The sequence below is a fragment of the Scyliorhinus torazame genome, chromosome 4 (genome assembly GCF_047496885.1).
Source record: "Scyliorhinus torazame isolate Kashiwa2021f chromosome 4, sScyTor2.1, whole genome shotgun sequence".
In the NCBI taxonomy this organism is placed as follows: domain Eukaryota; kingdom Metazoa; phylum Chordata; class Chondrichthyes; order Carcharhiniformes; family Scyliorhinidae; genus Scyliorhinus; species Scyliorhinus torazame.
The window spans coordinates 15010894-15032923 of record NC_092710.1 but is presented as its reverse complement, the minus strand read 5'-3'; the positions used below and the strand labels follow the sequence as shown (position 1 = coordinate 15032923).

At 57.2% G+C, this 22030-nt stretch overlaps 1 protein-coding gene across 1 annotated transcript in view; it reads right to left on the bottom strand.

Annotated features, from left to right (window-relative positions):
• The window catches only part of LOC140411561 (uncharacterized), a 121235-nt gene that overhangs the window by 40728 nt on the left and 58477 nt on the right, over nt 1-22030 (bottom strand). The window contains exon 4 of the mRNA XM_072500643.1: nt 2299-2355. Coding sequence (XP_072356744.1) covers nt 2299-2355 — 57 coding nt within the window. The remainder of the gene's footprint in view (nt 1-2298; nt 2356-22030) is intronic.

The window sequence follows — 22030 nt, the reverse complement described above, 5'->3', positions numbered from 1 at the left end:
CCACAGGCTTAGTACAGGAAGATCCCCGTGTCCCCCGACCTAGTCCCACTCCCACAGGCCGGGCACAGGAAGATCCCAGAGTCCCGGCCTACCCTCACTGCCACAGGCTGGGCACAGGAAGATCCCAGTGTCCGGGCATACCCCCACTCACACTGGCTGGGCAGGGCAGGATCCCAGTGTCCGGGCCTACCCCCACTCCCACAGGCTGGGCACAGGAAGATCCCAGTGTCCGGGCATACCCCCACTCACACTGGCTGGGCAGGGCAGGATCCCAGTGTCCGGGCCTACCCCCACTCCCACAGGTTGGGCACAGGAAGATCCCAGAGTCCGGGCCTATCCCCACTCTCACTGGCTGGGCACAGGAAGATCTCAGTGTCCTCCGGGCCTACCCCCACTCCCACAGGCTGCGCATAGGAAGATTCCAGTCTTCTCTGGGCCTACACCCACTCCCTCAGGCCGGGCACAGGAAGATCCCAGTGTTCTCCGGGCCTACACCCACTCCCTCAGGCTGGGCACAGGAAGATCCCCGTGTCCCCCGACCTAGTCCCACTCCCACAGGCCGGGCACAGGAAGATCCCAGTGTCCTCCGGGACTACCCCCACTCGCACAGGCTGGGCACAGGAAGATCCCAGTGTGCACCGGGCCTACCCCCACTCCCACAGGCTGGGCACAGGAAGATCCCAGTGTCCTCCAGGCCTACCCCCACTCCCACAAGCTGGGCACAGAAAGATCCAAGTGTCCTCCGGGACTACCCCCACTCCCACAGGCTGGGCAGGGGAAGATCCCAGTGTCCTCCTGCCCTACCCCACTCCCACAGGCCTGGTCACAGGAAGGTCCCAGTGTCCTCCAGGCCTAACCCCACTCCCACATGTTGGGCACAGGAAGATCCCAGTGTCCTCCGGGGTTACCCCTACTCCCACAGGCTGGGCACAGGAAGATCCCAGTGTCCACCGGGGATACCCCCACTCTCACAGGCTGGGCACAGGAAGATCCCAGTGTCCTCCGGGCCTATCCCCACTCCCACAGGCTGGGCACAGGAAGATCCCAGTGTCCTCCGGGCCTACCCCCACTCCCACAGGCTGGGCACAGCAATCAGCACAGGAAGATCCCGCTGTGCTCCGGGACTAAACCCCTCCCATCCCATGTCACTGCCAATTCCAATCCACATCTTCGGGTCCACCCCCGCCCGACTCCTCCCCTGCCCTCGCCCGCTATCCCCCCTCCTCCCAACTGCCCACCCCCATAACCCAACCTGTACATCTTTGGACACTAAAGGTCAATTTAACACGGCCAATCCACCCAACCTGTACATCTTTGGACACTAAGGGACAATTTAACACGGCCAATCCACCTAACCTGTACATCTTTGGACACTAAAGGTCAATTTAACACGGCCAATCCACCCAACCTGTACATCTTTGGACACTAAGGGACAATTTAACACGGCCAATCCACCTAACCTGCACATCTTTGGACACTAAGGGACAATTTAACACGGCCAATCCACCTAACCTGCACATCTTTGGACACTAAGGGACAATTTAACACTGCCAATCCACCTAACCTGGACATCTTTGGACACTAAGGGACAATTTAACACGGCCAATCCACCCAACCTGTACATCTTTGGACACTAAGGGACAATTTAACACGGCCAATCCACCCAACCTGCACATCTTTGGACACTAAGAGACAATTTAACACGGCCAATCCACCTAACCTGCACATCTTTGAACACTAAGGGACAATTTAACACGTCCAATCCTGTGCATCTTTGGACACTAAGGGACAATTTATCATGGCCAATCCACCTAACCTGTACATCTTTGGACTGTGGGAGGAAACCGGAGCACCCGGAGGAAACCCACGCAGACACGGGGAGAACGTGCAGACTCCGCACAGACAGTGACCCAAGCCGGGAATCGAACCGAGGCCCTGGCGCTGTGATGCAGCAGTGCTAACCACAGTGCCACCTTGCCGCTCCTCAATCTGTGTCCCTCTGATTGCCGGCCCCTCCTCCTGCCACCGGAGGCACTGTCTCCTCATCCCCTCAATGGGAGATGCTTTCGAACGCCCCCATTCAACCTCCCCCTCAGCCTCCTGCGCTCCGGGGAGAACGGCCGTGAGCTGCCTCCCGGGGTGCACCTGGCGGGGACCCCGTTGCCTGCTGTGTCGGCCAATTGACTGGCGGACGTCACGGGGAGCGGCCCTTTCGAATGGGATACTCTGGGACGAAAGACGACCTCCGCCAACCCAATCCTCTCATAGCCCATAGGCCCAAACCGATCGAACACTCACCACTGAGGACTGTTTCGAATTTCGGAGGCTCATCGCGAGGAAGCCAGCAATTGAAGCCTGCGAGAAAGGAACCTGGGTTAGTGAGGCACCTCAGGACATATATCCACAAACTGGTCTCGAACACTGTCATCGGCAACTGCCCCTCGGGCAGGGACACACAGCGTCGCTCTGAGGCCCAATCAACTCCATCGGCAGCTCGAAACGCAATGTCCGGATGCAGGGAACAGAGGGAGGGAGGGTTGTAGGGGCTGGAGGAGGTTACAGAGATAGGGAGGGTTGTAGGGGCTGGAGGAGGTTACAGAGATGGGGAGGGGTGTAGGGGCTGGAGGAGGTTACAGAGATAGGGAGGGTTGTAGGGGCTGGGGGGAGGTGACAGAGATAGGGAGGGTTGTAGGGGCTGGAGGAGGTTACAGAGATAGGGAGGGTTGTAGGGGCTGGAGGAGGTTACAGAGATAGGGAGGGTTGAAGGGGCTGGAGGATGTTACAGAGATAGGGAGGGTGTAGGGGCTGGAGGAGGTTACAGAGATAGGGAGGGTTGTAGGGGGCTGGAGAGGGTTACAGAGATAGGGAGGGTTGTAGGGGCTGGAGGAGGTTACAGAGATAGGGAGGGATGTAGGGGCTGGGGGAGGTTACAGAGATAGTGACGGATGTAGGGGCTGGAGGAGGTTACAGAGATAGGGAGGGTTGAAGGGGCTGGGGGAGGTTACAGAGATAGGGAGGGTTGTATGGGCTGGAAAAGGTTACAGAGATAGGGAGGGTTGTAGGGGCTGGAGGAGTGTACAGAGATAGGGAGGGTTGTTGGAGCTGGAGGAGGTTACAGAGATAGGGAGGGTTGTAGGGACTGGAGGAGGTTACAGAGATAGGGAGGGTTGTAGGGGCTGGAGGAGGTTACAGAGATAGGGAGGGTTGTAGGGGCTGGGGGGAGGTGACAGAGATAGGGAGGGTTGTAGGGGCTGGAGGAGGTTACAGAGATAGGGAGGTTTGTAGGGGCTGGAGGAGGTTACAGAGATAGGGACGGTTGTAGGGGGCAGAGGTGGTTACAGAGATAGGGAGGGTTGTAGGGGCTGGAAGAGGTTACAGAGATAGGGAGGGTTGTAGGGGCTGGAGGACATTACAGAGATAGGGAGGGTTGTGGGGGCTGGAGGAGGTTACAGAGATAGGGAGAGTTGTAGGGGCTGGAGGAGTTTACAGAGATAGGGAGGGTTGTAGGGGCTGGAGGAGGTTACAGAGATAGGGAGGGTGTAGGGGCTGGAGGAGGTTACAGAGATAGGGAGGGTTCTGGAGGCTGGAGGAGGTTTCAGAGATAGGGAGGGTTCTGGGGGCTGGAGCAGGTTACAGAGATAGGGAGGGTTGTAGGGGCTGGAGGAGGTTACAGAGATAGTGAGGGTTCTCGGGTCTGGAGGAGGTTACAGAGATAGGGAGGGTTGTAGGGGCTGGAGGAGGTTACAGAGATAGGGAGGGTTGTAGGGGCTGGAGGAGGTTACAGAGATAGGGAGGGTGTAGGGGCTGGAGGAGGTTACAGAGATAGGGAGGGTTGTAGGGGCTGGGGGAGGTGACAGAGATAGGGAGGGTTGTAGGGGCTGGAGGAGGTTACAGAGATAGGGAGGGTTGTAGGGGCTGGAGGAGGTTACAGAGATAGGGAGGGTTGTAGGGGCTGGAGGAGGTTACAGAGATAGGAAGGGTTGTAGGGGCTGGAGGAGGTTACAGAGATAGGGAGGGTTGTAGGGGCTGGAGGTTAAAGAGATAGGGAGGGTTGTAGGGGCTGGAGGAGGTTACAGAGATAGGGAGGGTGTAGGGGCTGGAGGAGGTTACAGAGATAGGGAGGGTTCTGGGGGCTGGAGGAGGTTTCAGAGATAGGGAGGGTTCTGGGGGCTGGAGCAGGTTACAGAGATAGGGAGGGTTGTAGGGGCTGGAGGAGGTTACAGAGATAGGGAGGGTTCTCGGGTCTGGAGGAGGTTACAGAGATAGGGAGGGTTGTAGGGGCTGGAGGAGGTTACAGAGATAGGGAGGGTTGTAGGGTCTGGAGGAGGTTACAGAGATCGGGAGGGGAAGGGGCTGGAGGAGGTTACAGAGATAGGGAGGGTTCTCGGGGCTGGAGGAGGTTACAGAGATCGGGAGGGGAAGGGGCTGGAGGAGGTTACAGAGATAGGGAGGGTTGTAGGGGCTGGAGGAGGTTACAGAGATGGGGAGGGGTATAGGGGCTGGAGGAGGTTACAGAGATATTGAGGGTTGTAGGGGCTGGAGGAGGTTACAGAGATAGGGAGGGTTCTGGGGGCTGGAGGAGGTTACAGAGATAGGGAGGGTTCTGGGGGCTGGAGGACGTTACAGAGAGAGGGAGGATTGTAGGGACTGGAGGAGGTTACAGAGATAGGGAGGGGAAGGGGCTGGAGGTGGTTACAGAGATGGGGATGGTTGTAGGGGCTGGAGGGGGTTACAGAGATAGGGAGGGTTGTAGCGGCTGGAGGAGGTTACAGAGATAGGGAGGGTTGTAGGGGCTGGAGGATGTTACAGAGACAGGGAGGGTTGTAGGGGCTGGAGGAGGTTACAGAGATAGGGAGGGTTGTAGCGGCTGGAGGAGGTTACAGAGATAGGGAGGGTTGTAAGGGCTGGAGGATGTTACAGAGATAGGGAGTGTTGTGGGGACTGGAGGAGGTTACAGAGATAGGGAGGGTTGTAGGGGCTGGGGGAGGTTACAGAGATAGGGAGTGTTGTAGGGACTGGAGGAGGTTACAGAGATAGGGAGGGTTGAAGGGGCTGGAGGAGCTTACAGAGATAGGGAGGGTTCTCGGGTCTGGAGGAGGTTACAGAGATAGGGAGGGTTGTAGGGGCTGGAGGAGGTTACAGAGATAGGGAGGGTTGTAGGGGCTGGAGGTGGTTACAGAGATAGGGAGGGTTGTAGGGGCTGGAGGAGGTTACAGAGTTAGGGAGGGTTGTAGGGGGCTGGAGAGGGTTACAGAGATAGGGAGGGTTGTAGGGGCTGGAGGAGGTTACAGAGATAGGGAGGGATGTAGGGGCTGGGGGAGGTTACAGAGATAGTGAGGGATGTAGGGGCTGGAGGAGGTTACAGAGATAGGGAGGGTTGTAGGGGCTGGGGGAGGTTACAGAGATAGGGAGGGTTGTATGGGCTGGAGGAGGTTACAGAGATAGGGAGGGTTGTAGGGGCTGGAGGAGTGTACAGAGATAGGGAGGGTTGTTGGGGCTGGAGGAGGTTACAGAGATAGGGAGGGTTGTAGGGGCTGGAAGAGGTTACAGAGATAGGGAGGGTTGTAGGGGCTGGAGGAGGTTACAGAGATAGGGAGGGATGTAGGGGCTGGGGGAGGTTACAGAGATAGTGAGGGATGTAGGGGCTGGAGGAGGTTACAGAGATAGGGAGGGTTGTAGGGGCTGGGGGAGGTTACAGAGATAGGGAGGGTTGTATGGGCTGGAGGAGGTTACAGAGATAGGGAGGGTTGTAGGGGCTGGAGGAGTGTACAGATATAGGGAGGGTTGTTGGGGCTGGAGGAGCTTACAGGGATAGGGAGGGTTGTAGGGACTGGAGGAGGTTACAGAGATAGGGAGGGTTGTAGGGGCTGGAGGAGGTTACAGAGATAGGAAGGGTTGTTGGGGCTGGAGGAGGTTACAGAGATAGGGAGGGTTGTAGGGGCTGGAGGTTACAGAGATAGGGAGGGTTGTAGGGGCTGGAGGAGGTTACAGAGATAGGGAGGGTTGTAGGGGCTGGAGGAGGTTACAGAGATAGGGAGGGTTGTAGGGGCTGGAGGACATTACAGAGATAGGGAGGGTTGTAGGGGCTGGAGGACATTACAGAGATAGGGAGGGTTGTAGGGGCTGGAGGAGGTTACAGGGATAGGGAGAGTTGTAGGGGCTGGGGGAGGTTACAGAGATGGGCACGGTTGTAGGGGGCGGAGGTGGTTACAGAGATAGGGAGGGTTGTAGGGGCTGGAAGAGGTTACAGAGATAGGGAGGGTTGTAGGGGCTGGAGGACATTACAGAGATAGGGAGGGTTGTGGGGGCTGGAGGAGGTTACAGAGATAGGGAGAGTTGTAGGGGCTGGAGGAGTTTACAGAGATAGGGAGGGTTGTAGGGGCTGGAGGAGGTTACAGAGATTTGGAGGGTTGTAGGGGCTGGAGGAGGTTACAGAGATAGGGAGGGTTGTAGGGGCTGGAGGAGGTTACAGAGATAGGGAGGGTTGTAGGGGCTGGAGGACATTACAGAGATAGGGAGGGTTGTGGGGGCTGGAGGAGTTTACAGAGATAGGGAGGGTTGTAGGGGCTGGAGGAGGTTACAGAGATAGGGAGGGTTGTAGGGGCTGGAGGAGGTTACAGAGATAGGGAGGGTTGTAGCGGCTGGAGGACATTACAGAGATAGGGAGAGTTGTAGGGGCTGGAGGAGTTTACAGAGATAGGGAGGGTTGTCGGGGCTGGAGGAGGTTACAGAGATAGGGAGGGCTGTAGGGGCTGGGGGAGGTTACAGAGAAAGGGAGGGTTGTAGGGGGCTGGAGGAGGTTACAGAGATAGGGAGGGTTGTAGTGGCTGGGTGGAGGTGACAGAGATAGGGAGGGTTGTAGGGGCTGGAGGAGGTTACAGAGATAGGGAGGGTTGTAGGGGCTGGAGGAGGTAACAGAGATAGGGAGGGTTGTAGGGGCTGGAGGAGGTTACAGAGATTGGGAGGGTGTAGGGGCTGGAGGAGGTTACAGAGATAGGGAGGGTTGTAGGGGCTGGGGGAGGTGACAGAGATAGGGAGGGTTGTAGGGGCTGGAGGAGGTTACAGAGATAGGGAGGGTTGTAGGGGCTGGAGGAGGTTACAGAGATAAGGAGGGTTGTAGGGGCTGGAGGAGGTTACAGAGATAGGAAGGGTTGTAGGGGCTGGAGGAGGTTACAGAGATAGGGAGGGTTGTAGGGGCTGGAGGTTACAGAGATAGGGAGGGTTGTAGGGGCTGGAGGAGGTTACAGAGATAGGGAGGGTGTAGGGGCTGGAGGAGGTTACAGAGATAGGGAGGGTTCTGGGGGCTGGAGGAGGTTTCAGAGATAGGGCGGGTTCTGGGGGCTGGAGCAGGTTACAGAGATAGGGAGGGTTGTAGGGGCTGGAGGAGGTTACAGAGATAGGGAGGGTTCTCGGGTCTGGAGGAGGTTACAGAGATAGGGCGGGTTGTAGGGGCTGGAGGAGGTTACAGAGAGAGGGAGGGTTGTAGGGTCTGGAGGAGGTTACAGAGATCGGGAGGGGAAGGGGCTGGAGGAGGTTACAGAGATAGGGAGGGTTGTAGGGGCTGGAGGAGGTTACAGAGATAGGGAGGGTTGTAGGGGCTGGAGGAGGTTACAGAGATATTGAGGGTTGTAGGGGCTGGAGGAGGTTACAGAGATAGGGAGGGTTCTGGGTGCTGGAGGAGGTTACAGAGATAGGGAGGATTCTGGGGGCTGGAGGACGTTACAGAGAGAGGGAGGATTCTAGGGACTGGAGGAGGTTACAGAGATAGGGAGGGGAAGGGGCTGGAGGTGGTTACAGAGATGGGGAGGGATGTAGGGGCTGGAGGGGGTTACAGAGATAGGGAGGGTTGAAGCGGCTGGAGGAGGTTACAGAGATAGGGAGGGTTGTAGGGGCTGGAGGATGTTACAGAGATAGGGAGGGTTGTAGGGGCTGGAGGAGGTTACAGAGATAGGGAGGGTTGTAGGGGCTGGAGGATGTTACAGAGATAGGGAGGGTTGTAGGGGCTGGAGGAGGTTACAGAGATAGGGAGGGTTGTAGCGGCTGGAGGAGGTTACAGAGATAGGGAGGGTTGTAGGGGCTGGAGGATGTTACAGAGATAGGGAGTGTTGTAGGGACTGGAGGAGGTTACAGAGATAGGGAGGGTTGTAGGGGCTGGGGGAGGTTACAGAGATAGGGAGTGTTGTAGGGACTGGAGGAGGTTACAGAGATAGCGAGGGTTGTAGGGGCTGGAGGAGCTTACAGAGATAGGGAGGGTTCTCGGGTCTGGAGGAGGTTACAGAGATAGGGAGGGTTGTAGGGGCTGGAGGAGGTTACAGAGATAGGGAGGGTTGTAGGGGCTGGAGGACATTACAGAGATAGGGAGGGTTGTAGGGGCTGGAGGACATTACAGAGATAGGGAGGGTTGTAGGGGCTGGAGGAGGTTACAGGGATAGGGAGAGTTGTAGGGGCTGGGGGAGGTTACAGAGATGGGCACGGTTGTAGGGGGCGGAGGTGGTTACAGAGATAGGGAGGGTTGTAGGGGCTGGAAGAGGTTACAGAGATAGGGAGGGTTGTAGGGGCTGGAGGACATTACAGAGATAGGGAGGGTTGTGGGGGCTGGAGGAGGTTACAGAGATAGGGAGAGTTGTAGGGGCTGGAGGAGTTTACAGAGATAGGGAGGGTTGTAGGGGCTGGAGGAGGTTACAGAGATTTGGAGGGTTGTAGGGGCTGGAGGAGGTTACAGAGATAGGGAGGGTTGTAGGGGCTGGAGGAGGTTACAGAGATAGGGAGGGTTGTAGGGGCTGGAGGACATTACAGAGATAGGGAGGGTTGTGGGGGCTGGAGGAGTTTACAGAGATAGGGAGGGTTGTAGGGGCTGGAGGAGGTTACAGAGATAGGGAGGGTTGTAGGGGCTGGAGGAGGTTACAGAGATAGGGAGGGTTGTAGGGGCTGGAGGACATTACAGAGATAGGGAGAGTTGTAGGGGCTGGAGGAGTTTACAGAGATAGGGAGGGTTGTAGGGGCTGGAGGAGGTTACAGAGATAGGGAGGGCTGTAGGGGCTGGGGGAGGTTACAGAGAAAGGGAGGGTTGTAGGGGGCTGGAGGAGGTTACAGAGATAGGGAGGGTTGTAGTGGCTGGGTGGAGGTGACAGAGATAGGGAGGGTTGTAGGGGCTGGAGGAGGTTACAGAGATAGGGAGGGTTGTAGGGGCTGGAGGAGGTAACAGAGATAGGGAGGGTTGTAGGGGCTGGAGGAGGTTACAGAGATTGGGAGGGTGTAGGGGCTGGAGGAGGTTACAGAGATAGGGAGGGTTGTAGGGGCTGGGGGAGGTGACAGAGATAGGGAGGGTTGTAGGGGCTGGAGGAGGTTACAGAGATAGGGAGGGTTGTAGGGGCTGGAGGAGGTTACAGAGATAAGGAGGGTTGTAGGGGCTGGAGGAGGTTACAGAGATAGGAAGGGTTGTAGGGGCTGGAGGAGGTTACAGAGATAGGGAGGGTTGTAGGGGCTGGAGGTTACAGAGATAGGGAGGGTTGTAGGGGCTGGAGGAGGTTACAGAGATAGGGAGGGTGTAGGGGCTGGAGGAGGTTACAGAGATAGGGAGGGTTCTGGGGGCTGGAGGAGATTTCAGAGATAGGGCGGGTTCTGGGGGCTGGAGCAGGTTACAGAGATAGGGAGGGTTGTAGGGGCTGGAGGAGGTTACAGAGATAGGGAGGGTTCTCGGGTCTGGAGGAGGTTACAGAGATAGGGAGGGTTGTAGGGGCTGGAGGAGGTTACAGAGAGAGGGAGGGTTGTAGGGTCTGGAGGAGGTTACAGAGATCGGGAGGGGAAGGGGCTGGAGGAGGTTACAGAGATAGGGAGGGTTGTAGGGGCTGGAGGAGGTTACAGAGATAGGGAGGGTTGTAGGGGCTGGAGGAGGTTACAGAGATAGGAAGGGTTGTTGGGGCTGGAGGAGGTTACAGAGATAGGGAGGGTTGTAGGGGCTGGAGGTTACAGAGATAGGGAGGGTTGTAGGGGCTGGAGGAGGTTACAGAGATAGGGAGGGTGTAGGGGCTGGAGGAGGTTACAGAGATAGGGAGGGTTCTGGGGGCTGGAGGAGGTTTCAGAGATAGGGAGGGTTCTGGGGGCTGGAGCAGGTTACAGAGATAGGGAGGGTTGTAGGGGCTGGAGGAGGTTACAGAGATAGGGAGGGTTCTCGGGTCTGGAGGAGGTTACAGAGATAGGGAGGGTTGTAGGGGCTGGAGGAGGTTACAGAGATAGGGAGGGTTCTCGGGGCTGGAGGAGGTTACAGAGATCGGGAGGGGAAGGGGCTGGAGGAGGTTACAGAGATAGGGAGGGTTGTAGGGGCTGGAGGAGGTTACAGAGATGGTGAGGGGTGTAGTGGCTGGAGGAGGTTACAGAGATATTGAGGGTTGTAGGGGCTGGAGGAGGTTACAGAGATAGGGAGGGTTCTGGGTGCTGGAGGAGGTTACAGAGATAGGGAGGATTCTGGGGGCTGGAGGACGTTACAGAGATCGGGAGGGGAAGGGGCTGGAGGAGGTTACAGAGATAGGGAGGGTTGTAGGGGCTGGAGGAGGTTACAGAGATGGTGAGGGGTGTAGTGGCTGGAGGAGGTTACAGAGATATTGAGGGTTGTAGGGTCTGGAGGAGGTTACAGAGATAGGGAGGGTTGTAGGAGCTGGAGGAGGTTACAGAGATAGGGAGGGTTGTAGGGGCTGGAGGAGGTTACAGAGATAGTGAGGATTGTAGGGGGCTGGAGGAGGTTACAGAGATAGGGAGGGTTCTCGGGTCTGGAGGAGGTTACAGAGATAGGGAGGGTTGTAGGGGCTGGAGGAGGTTACAGAGATAGGGAGGGTTGTAGGGTCTGGAGGAGGTTACAGAGATAGGGAGGGTTGTAGGAGCTGGAGGAGGTTACAGAGATAGGGAGGGTTGTAGGGGCTGGAGGAGTTTACAGAGATAGTGAGGGTTGTAGGGGGCTGGAGGAGGTTACAGAGATAGGGAGGGTGTAGGGGCTGGAGCAGGTTACAGAGATAGGGAGGGTTGTAGGGGCTGGAGGAGGTTACAGAGATAGTGAGGGTTGTAGGGGGCTGGAGGTGGTTACAGAGATAGGGAGGGTTGTAGGGGCTGGAGGAGGTTACAGAGATAGGGAGGGTTCTGGGGGCTGGAGGAGGTTACAGAGATAGGGAGGGTTGTAGGGGCTGGAGGAGGTTACAGAGATAGGGAGGGTTCTGGGGGCTGGAGGAGGTTACAGAGATAGGGAGGGTTGTAGGGGCTGGAGGAGGTTACAGAGATAGGGAGGGTTCTGGGGGCTGGAGGAGGTTACAGAGATAGGGAGGGTGGTAGGGGCTGGAGGAGGTTACAGAGATAGGGAGGGTTCTCGGGTCTGGAGGGGGTTACAGAGATAGGGAGGGTTCTCGGGTCTGGAGGAGGTTACAGAGATAGGGAGGGTTCTGGGGGCTGGAGGAGGTTACAGAGATCGGGAGGGTTGTAGGGGCTGGAGGAGGTTACAGAGATAGGGAGGGTTCTGGGGGCTGGAGCAGGTTACAGAGATCGGGAGGGTTCTCTGGTCTGGAGGAGGTTACAGAGATAGGGAGGGTTCTCGGGTCTGGAGGAGGTTACAGAGATAGGGAGGGTTGTAGGGGCTGGAGGAGGTTACAGAGATAGGGAGGGTTCTGGGGGCTGGAGGAGGTTACAGAGATAGGGAGGGTTCTCGGGTCTGGAGGGGGTTACAGAGATAGGAAGGGTGTAGATCTGGAGCAGGTTACAGAGATAGGGAGGGTTGTAGGGGCTGGAGGAGGTTACAGAGATGGTGAGGGTTGTAGGGGGCTGGAGGTGGTTACAGAGATAGGGAGGGTTGTAGGGGCTGGAGGAGGTTACAGAGATAGGGAGGGTACTGGGGGCTGGAGGAGGTTACAGAGATAGGGAGGGTTGTAGGGGCTGGAGGAGGTTACAGAGATAGGGAGGGTTCTGGGGGCTGGAGGAGTTTACAGAGATAGGGAGGGTTGTCGGGGCTGGAGGAGGTTACAGAGATATGGAGGGTTCTGGGGGCTGGAGGAGGTTACAGAGATAGGGAGGGTGGTAGGGGCTGGAGGAGGTTACAGAGATAGGGAGGGTTCTCGGGTCTGGAGGGGGTTACAGAGATAGGGAGGGTTCTCGGGTCTGGAGGAGGTTACAGAGATAGGGAGGGTTCTGGGGGCTGGAGGAGGTTACAGAGATCGGCAGGGTTGTAGGGGCTGGAGGAGGTTACAGAGAATGGGAGGGTTCTGGGGGCTGGAGCAGGTTACAGAGATCGGGAGGGTTCTCGGGTCTGGAGGAGGTTACAGAGATAGGGAGGGTTCTCGGGTCTGGAGGAGGTTACAGAGATAGGGAGGGTTGTAGGGGCTGGAGGAGGTTACAGAGATAGGGAGGGTTCTGGGGGCTGGAGGAGGTTACAGAGATAGGGAGGGTTCTCGGGTCTGGAGGGGGTTACAGAGATAGGGAGGGTTGTGGGGGCTGGAGCAGGTTACAGAGATAGGGAGGGTTGTAGGGGCTGGAGGGGTTACAGAGATAGGGAGGGTTGTGGGGGCTGGAGGAGTTTACAGAGATAGGGAGGGTTGTAGGGGCTGGAGGAGGTTACAGAGATAGGGAGGGTTGTAGGGGCTGGAGGAGGTTACAGAGATAGGGAGGGTTGTAGGGGCTGGAGGACATTACAGAGATAGGGAGAGTTGTAGGGGCTGGAGGAGTTTACAGAGATAGGGAGGGTTGTAGGGGCTGGAGGAGGTTACAGAGATAGGGAGGGCTGTAGGGGCTGGGGGAGGTTACAGAGAAAGGGAGGGTTGTAGGGGGCTGGAGGAGGTTACAGAGATAGGGAGGGTTGTAGTGGCTGGGTGGAGGTGACAGAGATAGGGAGGGTTGTAGGGGCTGGAGGAGGTTACAGAGATAGGGAGGGTTGTAGGGGCTGGAGGAGGTAACAGAGATAGGGAGGGTTGTAGGGGCTGGAGGAGGTTACAGAGATTGGGAGGGTGTAGGGGCTGGAGGAGGTTACAGAGATAGGGAGGGTTGTAGGGGCTGGGGGAGGTGACAGAGATAGGGAGGGTTGTAGGGGCTGGAGGAGGTTACAGAGAGAGGGAGGGTTGTAGGGTCTGGAGGAGGTTACAGAGATCGGGAGGGGAAGGGGCTGGAGGAGGTTACAGAGATAGGGAGGGTTGTAGGGGCTGGAGGAGGTTACAGAGATAGGGAGGGTTGTAGGGGCTGGAGGAGGTTACAGAGATAGGAAGGGTTGTTGGGGCTGGAGGAGGTTACAGAGATAGGGAGGGTTGTAGGGGCTGGAGGTTACAGAGATAGGGAGGGTTGTAGGGGCTGGAGGAGGTTACAGAGATAGGGAGGGTGTAGGGGCTGGAGGAGGTTACAGAGATAGGGAGGGTTCTGGGGGCTGGAGGAGGTTTCAGAGATAGGGAGGGTTCTGGGGGCTGGAGCAGGTTACAGAGATAGGGAGGGTTGTAGGGGCTGGAGGAGGTTACAGAGATAGGGAGGGTTCTCGGGTCTGGAGGAGGTTACAGAGATAGGGAGGGTTGTAGGGGCTGGAGGAGGTTACAGAGATAGGGAGGGTTCTCGGGGCTGGAGGAGGTTACAGAGATCGGGAGGGGAAGGGGCTGGAGGAGGTTACAGAGATAGGGAGGGTTGTAGGGGCTGGAGGAGGTTACAGAGATGGTGAGGGGTGTAGTGGCTGGAGGAGGTTACAGAGATATTGAGGGTTGTAGGGGCTGGAGGAGGTTACAGAGATAGGGAGGGTTCTGGGTGCTGGAGGAGGTTACAGAGATAGGGAGGATTCTGGGGGCTGGAGGACGTTACAGAGAGAGGGAGGATTCTAGGGACTGGAGGAGGTTACAGAGATAGGGAGGGGAAGGGGCTGGAGGTGGTTACAGAGATGGGGAGGGATGTAGGGGCTGGAGGGGGTTACAGAGATAGGGAGGGTTGAAGCGGCTGGAGGAGGTTACAGAGATAGGGAGGGTTGTAGGGGCTGGAGGATGTTACAGAGATAGGGAGGGTTGTAGGGGCTGGAGGAGGTTACAGAGATAGGGAGGGTTGTAGGGGCTGGAGGATGTTACAGAGATAGGGAGGGTTGTAGGGGCTGGAGGAGGTTACAGAGATAGGGAGGGTTGTAGCGGCTGGAGGAGGTTACAGAGATAGGGAGGGTTGTAGGGGCTGGAGGATGTTACAGAGATAGGGAGTGTTGTAGGGACTGGAGGAGGTTACAGAGATAGGGAGGGTTGTAGGGGCTGGGGGAGGTTACAGAGATAGGGAGTGTTGTAGGGACTGGAGGAGGTTACAGAGATAGCGAGGGTTGTAGGGGCTGGAGGAGCTTACAGAGATAGGGAGGGTTCTCGGGTCTGGAGGAGGTTACAGAGATAGGGAGGGTTGTAGGGGCTGGAGGAGGTTACAGAGATAGGGAGGGTTGTAGGGGCTGGAGGACATTACAGAGATAGGGAGGGTTGTAGGGGCTGGAGGACATTACAGAGATAGGGAGGGTTGTAGGGGCTGGAGGAGGTTACAGGGATAGGGAGAGTTGTAGGGGCTGGGGGAGGTTACAGAGATGGGCACGGTTGTAGGGGGCGGAGGTGGTTACAGAGATAGGGAGGGTTGTAGGGGCTGGAAGAGGTTACAGAGATAGGGAGGGTTGTAGGGGCTGGAGGACATTACAGAGATAGGGAGGGTTGTGGGGGCTGGAGGAGGTTACAGAGATAGGGAGAGTTGTAGGGGCTGGAGGAGTTTACAGAGATAGGGAGGGTTGTAGGGGCTGGAGGAGGTTACAGAGATTTGGAGGGTTGTAGGGGCTGGAGGAGGTTACAGAGATAGGGAGGGTTGTAGGGGCTGGAGGAGGTTACAGAGATAGGGAGGGTTGTAGGGGCTGGAGGACATTACAGAGATAGGGAGGGTTGTGGGGGCTGGAGGAGTTTACAGAGATAGGGAGGGTTGTAGGGGCTGGAGGAGGTTACAGAGATAGGGAGGGTTGTAGGGGCTGGAGGAGGTTACAGAGATAGGGAGGGTTGTAGGGGCTGGAGGACATTACAGAGATAGGGAGAGTTGTAGGGGCTGGAGGAGTTTACAGAGATAGGGAGGGTTGTAGGGGCTGGAGGAGGTTACAGAGATAGGGAGGGCTGTAGGGGCTGGGGGAGGTTACAGAGAAAGGGAGGGTTGTAGGGGGCTGGAGGAGGTTACAGAGATAGGGAGGGTTGTAGTGGCTGGGTGGAGGTGACAGAGATAGGGAGGGTTGTAGGGGCTGGAGGAGGTTACAGAGATAGGGAGGGTTGTAGGGGCTGGAGGAGGTAACAGAGATAGGGAGGGTTGTAGGGGCTGGAGGAGGTTACAGAGATTGGGAGGGTGTAGGGGCTGGAGGAGGTTACAGAGATAGGGAGGGTTGTAGGGGCTGGGGGAGGTGACAGAGATAGGGAGGGTTGTAGGGGCTGGAGGAGGTTACAGAGATAGGGAGGGTTGTAGGGGCTGGAGGAGGTTACAGAGATAAGGAGGGTTGTAGGGGCTGGAGGAGGTTACAGAGATAGGAAGGGTTGTAGGGGCTGGAGGAGGTTACAGAGATAGGGAGGGTTGTAGGGGCTGGAGGTTACAGAGATAGGGAGGGTTGTAGGGGCTGGAGGAGGTTACAGAGATAGGGAGGGTGTAGGGGCTGGAGGAGGTTACAGAGATAGGGAGGGTTCTGGGGGCTGGAGGAGATTTCAGAGATAGGGCGGGTTCTGGGGGCTGGAGCAGGTTACAGAGATAGGGAGGGTTGTAGGGGCTGGAGGAGGTTACAGAGATAGGGAGGGTTCTCGGGTCTGGAGGAGGTTACAGAGATAGGGAGGGTTGTAGGGGCTGGAGGAGGTTACAGAGAGAGGGAGGGTTGTAGGGTCTGGAGGAGGTTACAGAGATCGGGAGGGGAAGGGGCTGGAGGAGGTTACAGAGATAGGGAGGGTTGTAGGGGCTGGAGGAGGTTACAGAGATAGGGAGGGTTGTAGGGGCTGGAGGAGGTTACAGAGATAGGAAGGGTTGTTGGGGCTGGAGGAGGTTACAGAGATAGGGAGGGTTGTAGGGGCTGGAGGTTACAGAGATAGGGAGGGTTGTAGGGGCTGGAGGAGGTTACAGAGATAGGGAGGGTGTAGGGGCTGGAGGAGGTTACAGAGATAGGGAGGGTTCTGGGGGCTGGAGGAGGTTTCAGAGATAGGGAGGGTTCTGGGGGCTGGAGCAGGTTACAGAGATAGGGAGGGTTGTAGGGGCTGGAGGAGGTTACAGAGATAGGGAGGGTTCTCGGGTCTGGAGGAGGTTACAGAGATAGGGAGGGTTGTAGGGGCTGGAGGAGGTTACAGAGATAGGGAGGGTTCTCGGGGCTGGAGGAGGTTACAGAGATCGGGAGGGGAAGGGGCTGGAGGAGGTTACAGAGATAGGGAGGGTTGTAGGGGCTGGAGGAGGTTACAGAGATGGTGAGGGGTGTAGTGGCTGGAGGAGGTTACAGAGATATTGAGGGTTGTAGGGGCTGGAGGAGGTTACAGAGATAGGGAGGGTTCTGGGTGCTGGAGGAGGTTACAGAGATAGGGAGGATTCTGGGGGCTGGAGGACGTTACAGAGAGAGGGAGGATTCTAGGGACTGGAGGAGGTTACAGAGATAGGGAGGGGAAGGGGCTGGAGGTGGTTACAGAGATGGGGAGGGATGTAGGGGCTGGAGGGGGTTACAGAGATAGGGAGGGTTGAAGCGGCTGGAGGAGGTTACAGAGATAGGGAGGGTTGTAGGGGCTGGAGGATGTTACAGAGATAGGGAGGGTTGTAGGGGCTGGAGGAGGTTACAGAGATAGGGAGGGTTGTAGCGGCTGGAGGAGGTTACAGAGATAGGGAGGGTTGTAGGGGCTGGAGGATGTTACAGAGATAGGGAGTGTTGTAGGGACTGGAGGAGGTTACAGAGATAGGGAGGGTTGTAGGGGCTGGGGGAGGTTACAGAGATAGGGAGTGTTGTAGGGACTGGAGGAGGTTACAGAGATAGCGAGGGTTGTAGGGGCTGGAGGAGCTTACAGAGATAGGGAGGGTTCTCGGGTCTGGAGGAGGTTACAGAGATAGGGAGGGTTGTAGGGGCTGGAGGAGGTTACAGAGATAGGGAGGGTTCTCGGGTCTGGAGGAGGTTACAGAGATAGGGAGGGTTCTCGGGTCTGGAGGAGGTTACAGAGATAGCGAGAGTTGTAGGGTCTGGAGGAGGTTACAGAGATAGGGAGGGTTGTAGGAGCTGGAGGAGGTTACAGAGATAGGGAGGGTTGTAGGGGCTGGAGGAGGTTACAGAGATAGTGAGGATTGTAGGGGGCTGGAGGAGGTTACAGAGATAGGGAGGGTTCTCGGGTCTGGAGGAGGTTACAGAGATAGGGAGGGTTGTAGGGGCTGGAGGAGGTTACAGAGATAGGGAGGGTTGTAGGGTCTGGAGGAGGTTACAGAGATAGGGAGGGTTGTAGGAGCTGGAGGAGGTTACAGAGATAGGGAGGGTTGTAGGGGCTGGAGGAGTTTACAGAGATAGTGAGGGTTGTAGGGGGCTGGAGGAGGTTACAGAGATAGGGAGGGTGTAGGGGCTGGAGCAGGTTACAGAGATAGGGAGGGTTGTAGGGGCTGGAGGAGGTTACAGAGATAGTGAGGGTTGTAGGGGGCTGGAGGTGGTTACAGAGATAGGGAGGGTTGTAGGGGCTGGAGGAGGTTACAGAGATAGGGAGGGTTCTGGGGGCTGGAGGAGGTTACAGAGATAGGGAGGGTTGTAGGGGCTGGAGGAGGTTACAGAGATAGGGAGGGTTCTGGGGGCTGGAGGAGGTTACAGAGATAGGGAGGGTTGTAGGGGCTGGAGGAGGTTACAGAGATAGGGAGGGTTCTGGGGGCTGGAGGAGGTTACAGAGATAGGGAGGGTGGTAGGGGCTGGAGGAGGTTACAGAGATAGGGAGGGTTCTCGGGTCTGGAGGGGGTTACAGAGATAGGGAGGGTTCTCGGGTCTGGAGGAGGTTACAGAGATAGGGAGGGTTCTGGGGGCTGGAGGAGGTTACAGAGATCGGGAGGGTTGTAGGGGCTGGAGGAGGTTACAGAGATAGGGAGGGTTCTGGGGGCTGGAGCAGGTTACAGAGATCGGGAGGGTTCTCTGGTCTGGAGGAGGTTACAGAGATAGGGAGGGTTCTCGGGTCTGGAGGAGGTTACAGAGATAGGGAGGGTTGTAGGGGCTGGAGGAGGTTACAGAGATAGGGAGGGTTCTGGGGGCTGGAGGAGGTTACAGAGATAGGGAGGGTTCTCGGGTCTGGAGGGGGTTACAGAGATAGGAAGGGTGTAGATCTGGAGCAGGTTACAGAGATAGGGAGGGTTGTAGGGGCTGGAGGAGGTTACAGAGATGGTGAGGGTTGTAGGGGGCTGGAGGTGGTTACAGAGATAGGGAGGGTTGTAGGGGCTGGAGGAGGTTACAGAGATAGGGAGGGTACTGGGGGCTGGAGGAGGTTACAGAGATAGGGAGGGTTGTAGGGGCTGGAGGAGGTTACAGAGATAGGGAGGGTTCTGGGGGCTGGAGGAGTTTACAGAGATAGGGAGGGTTGTAGGGGCTGGAGGAGGTTACAGAGATATGGAGGGTTCTGGGGGCTGGAGGAGGTTACAGAGATAGGGAGGGTGGTAGGGGCTGGAGGAGGTTACAGAGATAGGGAGGGTTCTCGGGTCTGGAGGGGGTTACAGAGATAGGGAGGGTTCTCGGGTCTGGAGGAGGTTACAGAGATAGGGAGGGTTCTGGGGGCTGGAGGAGGTTACAGAGATCGGCAGGGTTGTAGGGGCTGGAGGAGGTTACAGAGAATGGGAGGGTTCTGGGGGCTGGAGCAGGTTACAGAGATCGGGAGGGTTCTCGGGTCTGGAGGAGGTTACAGAGATAGGGAGGGTTCTCGGGTCTGGAGGAGGTTACAGAGATAGGGAGGGTTGTAGGGGCTGGAGGAGGTTACAGAGATAGGGAGGGTTCTGGGGGCTGGAGGAGGTTACAGAGATAGGGAGGGTTCTCGGGTCTGGAGGGGGTTACAGAGATAGGGAGGGTTGTGGGGGCTGGAGCAGGTTACAGAGATAGGGAGGGTTGTAGGGGCTGGAGGGGGTTACAGAGATAGGGAGGGTTGTGGGGGCTGGAGGAGTTTCAGAGATAGGGAGGGTTGTAGGGGCTGGAGGAGGTTACAGAGATAGGGAGGGTTGTAGGGGCTGGAGGAGGTTACAGAGATAGGGAGGGTTGTAGGGGCTGGAGGACATTACAGAGATAGGGAGAGTTGTAGGGGCTGGAGGAGTTTACAGAGATAGGGAGGGTTGTAGGGGCTGGAGGAGGTTACAGAGATAGGGAGGGCTGTAGGGGCTGGGGGAGGTTACAGAGAAAGGGAGGGTTGTAGGGGGCTGGAGGAGGTTACAGAGATAGGGAGGGTTGTAGTGGCTGGGTGGAGGTGACAGAGATAGGGAGGGTTGTAGGGGCTGGAGGAGGTTACAGAGATAGGGAGGGTTGTAGGGGCTGGAGGAGGTAACAGAGATAGGGAGGGTTGTAGGGGCTGGAGGAGGTTACAGAGATTGGGAGGGTGTAGGGGCTGGAGGAGGTTACAGAGATAGGGAGGGTTGTAGGGGCTGGGGGAGGTGACAGAGATAGGGAGGGTTGTAGGGGCTGGAGGAGGTTACAGAGAGAGGGAGGGTTGTAGGGTCTGGAGGAGGTTACAGAGATCGGGAGGGGAAGGGGCTGGAGGAGGTTACAGAGATAGGGAGGGTTGTAGGGGCTGGAGGAGGTTACAGAGATAGGGAGGGTTGTAGGGGCTGGAGGAGGTTACAGAGATAGGAAGGGTTGTTGGGGCTGGAGGAGGTTACAGAGATAGGGAGGGTTGTAGGGACTGGAGGTTACAGAGATAGGGAGGGTTGTAGGGGCTGGAGGAGGTTACAGAGATAGGGAGGGTGTAGGGGCTGGAGGAGGTTACAGAGATAGGGAGGGTTCTGGGGGCTGGAGGAGGTTTCAGAGATAGGGAGGGTTCTGGGGGCTGGAGCAGGTTACAGAGATAGGGAGGGTTGTAGGGGCTGGAGGAGGTTACAGAGATAGGGAGGGTTCTCGGGTCTGGAGGAGGTTACAGAGATAGGGAGGGTTGTAGGGGCTGGAGGAGGTTACAGAGATAGGGAGGGTTCTCGGGGCTGGAGGAGGTTACAGAGATCGGGAGGGGAAGGGGCTGGAGGAGGTTACAGAGATAGGGAGGGTTGTAGGGGCTGGAGGAGGTTACAGAGATGGTGAGGGGTGTAGTGGCTGGAGGAGGTTACAGAGATATTGAGGGTTGTAGGGGCTGGAGGAGGTTACAGAGATAGGGAGGGTTCTGGGTGCTGGAGGAGGTTACAGAGATAGGGAGGATTCTGGGGGCTGGAGGACGTTACAGAGAGAGGGAGGATTCTAGGGACTGGAGGAGGTTACAGAGATAGGGAGGGGAAGGGGCTGGAGGTGGTTACAGAGATGGGGAGGGATGTAGGGGCTGGAGGGGGTTACAGAGATAGGGAGGGTTGAAGCGGCTGGAGGAGGTTACAGAGATAGGGAGGGTTGTAGGGGCTGGAGGATGTTACAGAGATAGGGAGGGTTGTAGGGGCTGGAGGAGGTTACAGAGATAGGGAGGGTTGTAGCGGCTGGAGGAGGTTACAGAGATAGGGAGGGTTGTAGGGGCTGGAGGATGTTACAGAGATAGGGAGTGTTGTAGGGACTGGAGGAGGTTACAGAGATAGGGAGGGTTGTAGGGGCTGGGGGAGGTTACAGAGATAGGGAGTGTTGTAGGGACTGGAGGAGGTTACAGAGATAGCGAGGGTTGTAGGGGCTGGAGGAGCTTACAGAGATAGGGAGGGTTCTCGGGTCTGGAGGAGGTTACAGAGATAGGGAGGGTTGTAGGGGCTGGAGGAGGTTACAGAGATAGGGAGGGTTCTCGGGTCTGGAGGAGGTTACAGAGATAGGGAGGGTTCTCGGGTCTGGAGGAGGTTACAGAGATAGGGAGAGTTGTAGGGTCTGGAGGAGGTTACAGAGATAGGGAGGGTTGTAGGAGCTGGAGGAGGTTACAGAGATAGGGAGGGTTGTAGGGGCTGGAGGAGGTTACAGAGATAGTGAGGATTGTAGGGGGCTGGAGGAGGTTACAGAGATAGGGAGGGTTCTCGGGTCTGGAGGAGGTTACAGAGATAGGGAGGGTTGTAGGGGCTGGAGGAGGTTACAGAGAGAGGGAGGGTTGTAGGGTCTGGAGGAGGTTACAGAGATCGGGAGGGGAAGGGGCTGGAGGAGGTTACAGAGATAGGGAGGGTTGTAGGGGCTGGAGGAGGTTACAGAGATAGGGAGGGTTGTAGGGGCTGGAGGAGGTTACAGAGATAGGAAGGGTTGTTGGGGCTGGAGGAGGTTACAGAGATAGGGAGGGTTGTAGGGGCTGGAGGTTACAGAGATAGGGAGGGTTGTAGGGGCTGGAGGAGGTTACAGAGATAGGGAGGGTGTAGGGGCTGGAGGAGGTTACAGAGATAGGGAGGGTTCTCGGGTCTGGAGGAGGTTACAGAGATAGGGAGGGTTGTAGGGGCTGGAGGAGGTTACAGAGATAGGGAGGGTTCTCGGGGCTGGAGGAGGTTACAGAGATCGGGAGGGGAAGGGGCTGGAGGAGGTTACAGAGATAGGGAGGGTTGTAGGGGCTGGAGGAGGTTACAGAGATGGTGAGGGGTGTAGTGGCTGGAGGAGGTTACAGAGATATTGAGGGTTGTAGGGGCTGGAGGAGGTTACAGAGATAGGGAGGGTTCTGGGTGCTGGAGGAGGTTACAGAGATAGGGAGGATTCTGGGGGCTGGAGGACGTTACAGAGAGAGGGAGGATTCTAGGGACTGGAGGAGGTTACAGAGATAGGGAGGGGAAGGGGCTGGAGGTGGTTACAGAGATGGGGAGGGATGTAGGGGCTGGAGGGGGTTACAGAGATAGGGAGGGTTGAAGCGGCTGGAGGAGGTTACAGAGATAGGGAGGGTTGTAGGGGCTGGAGGATGTTACAGAGATAGGGAGGGTTGTAGGGGCTGGAGGAGGTTACAGAGAT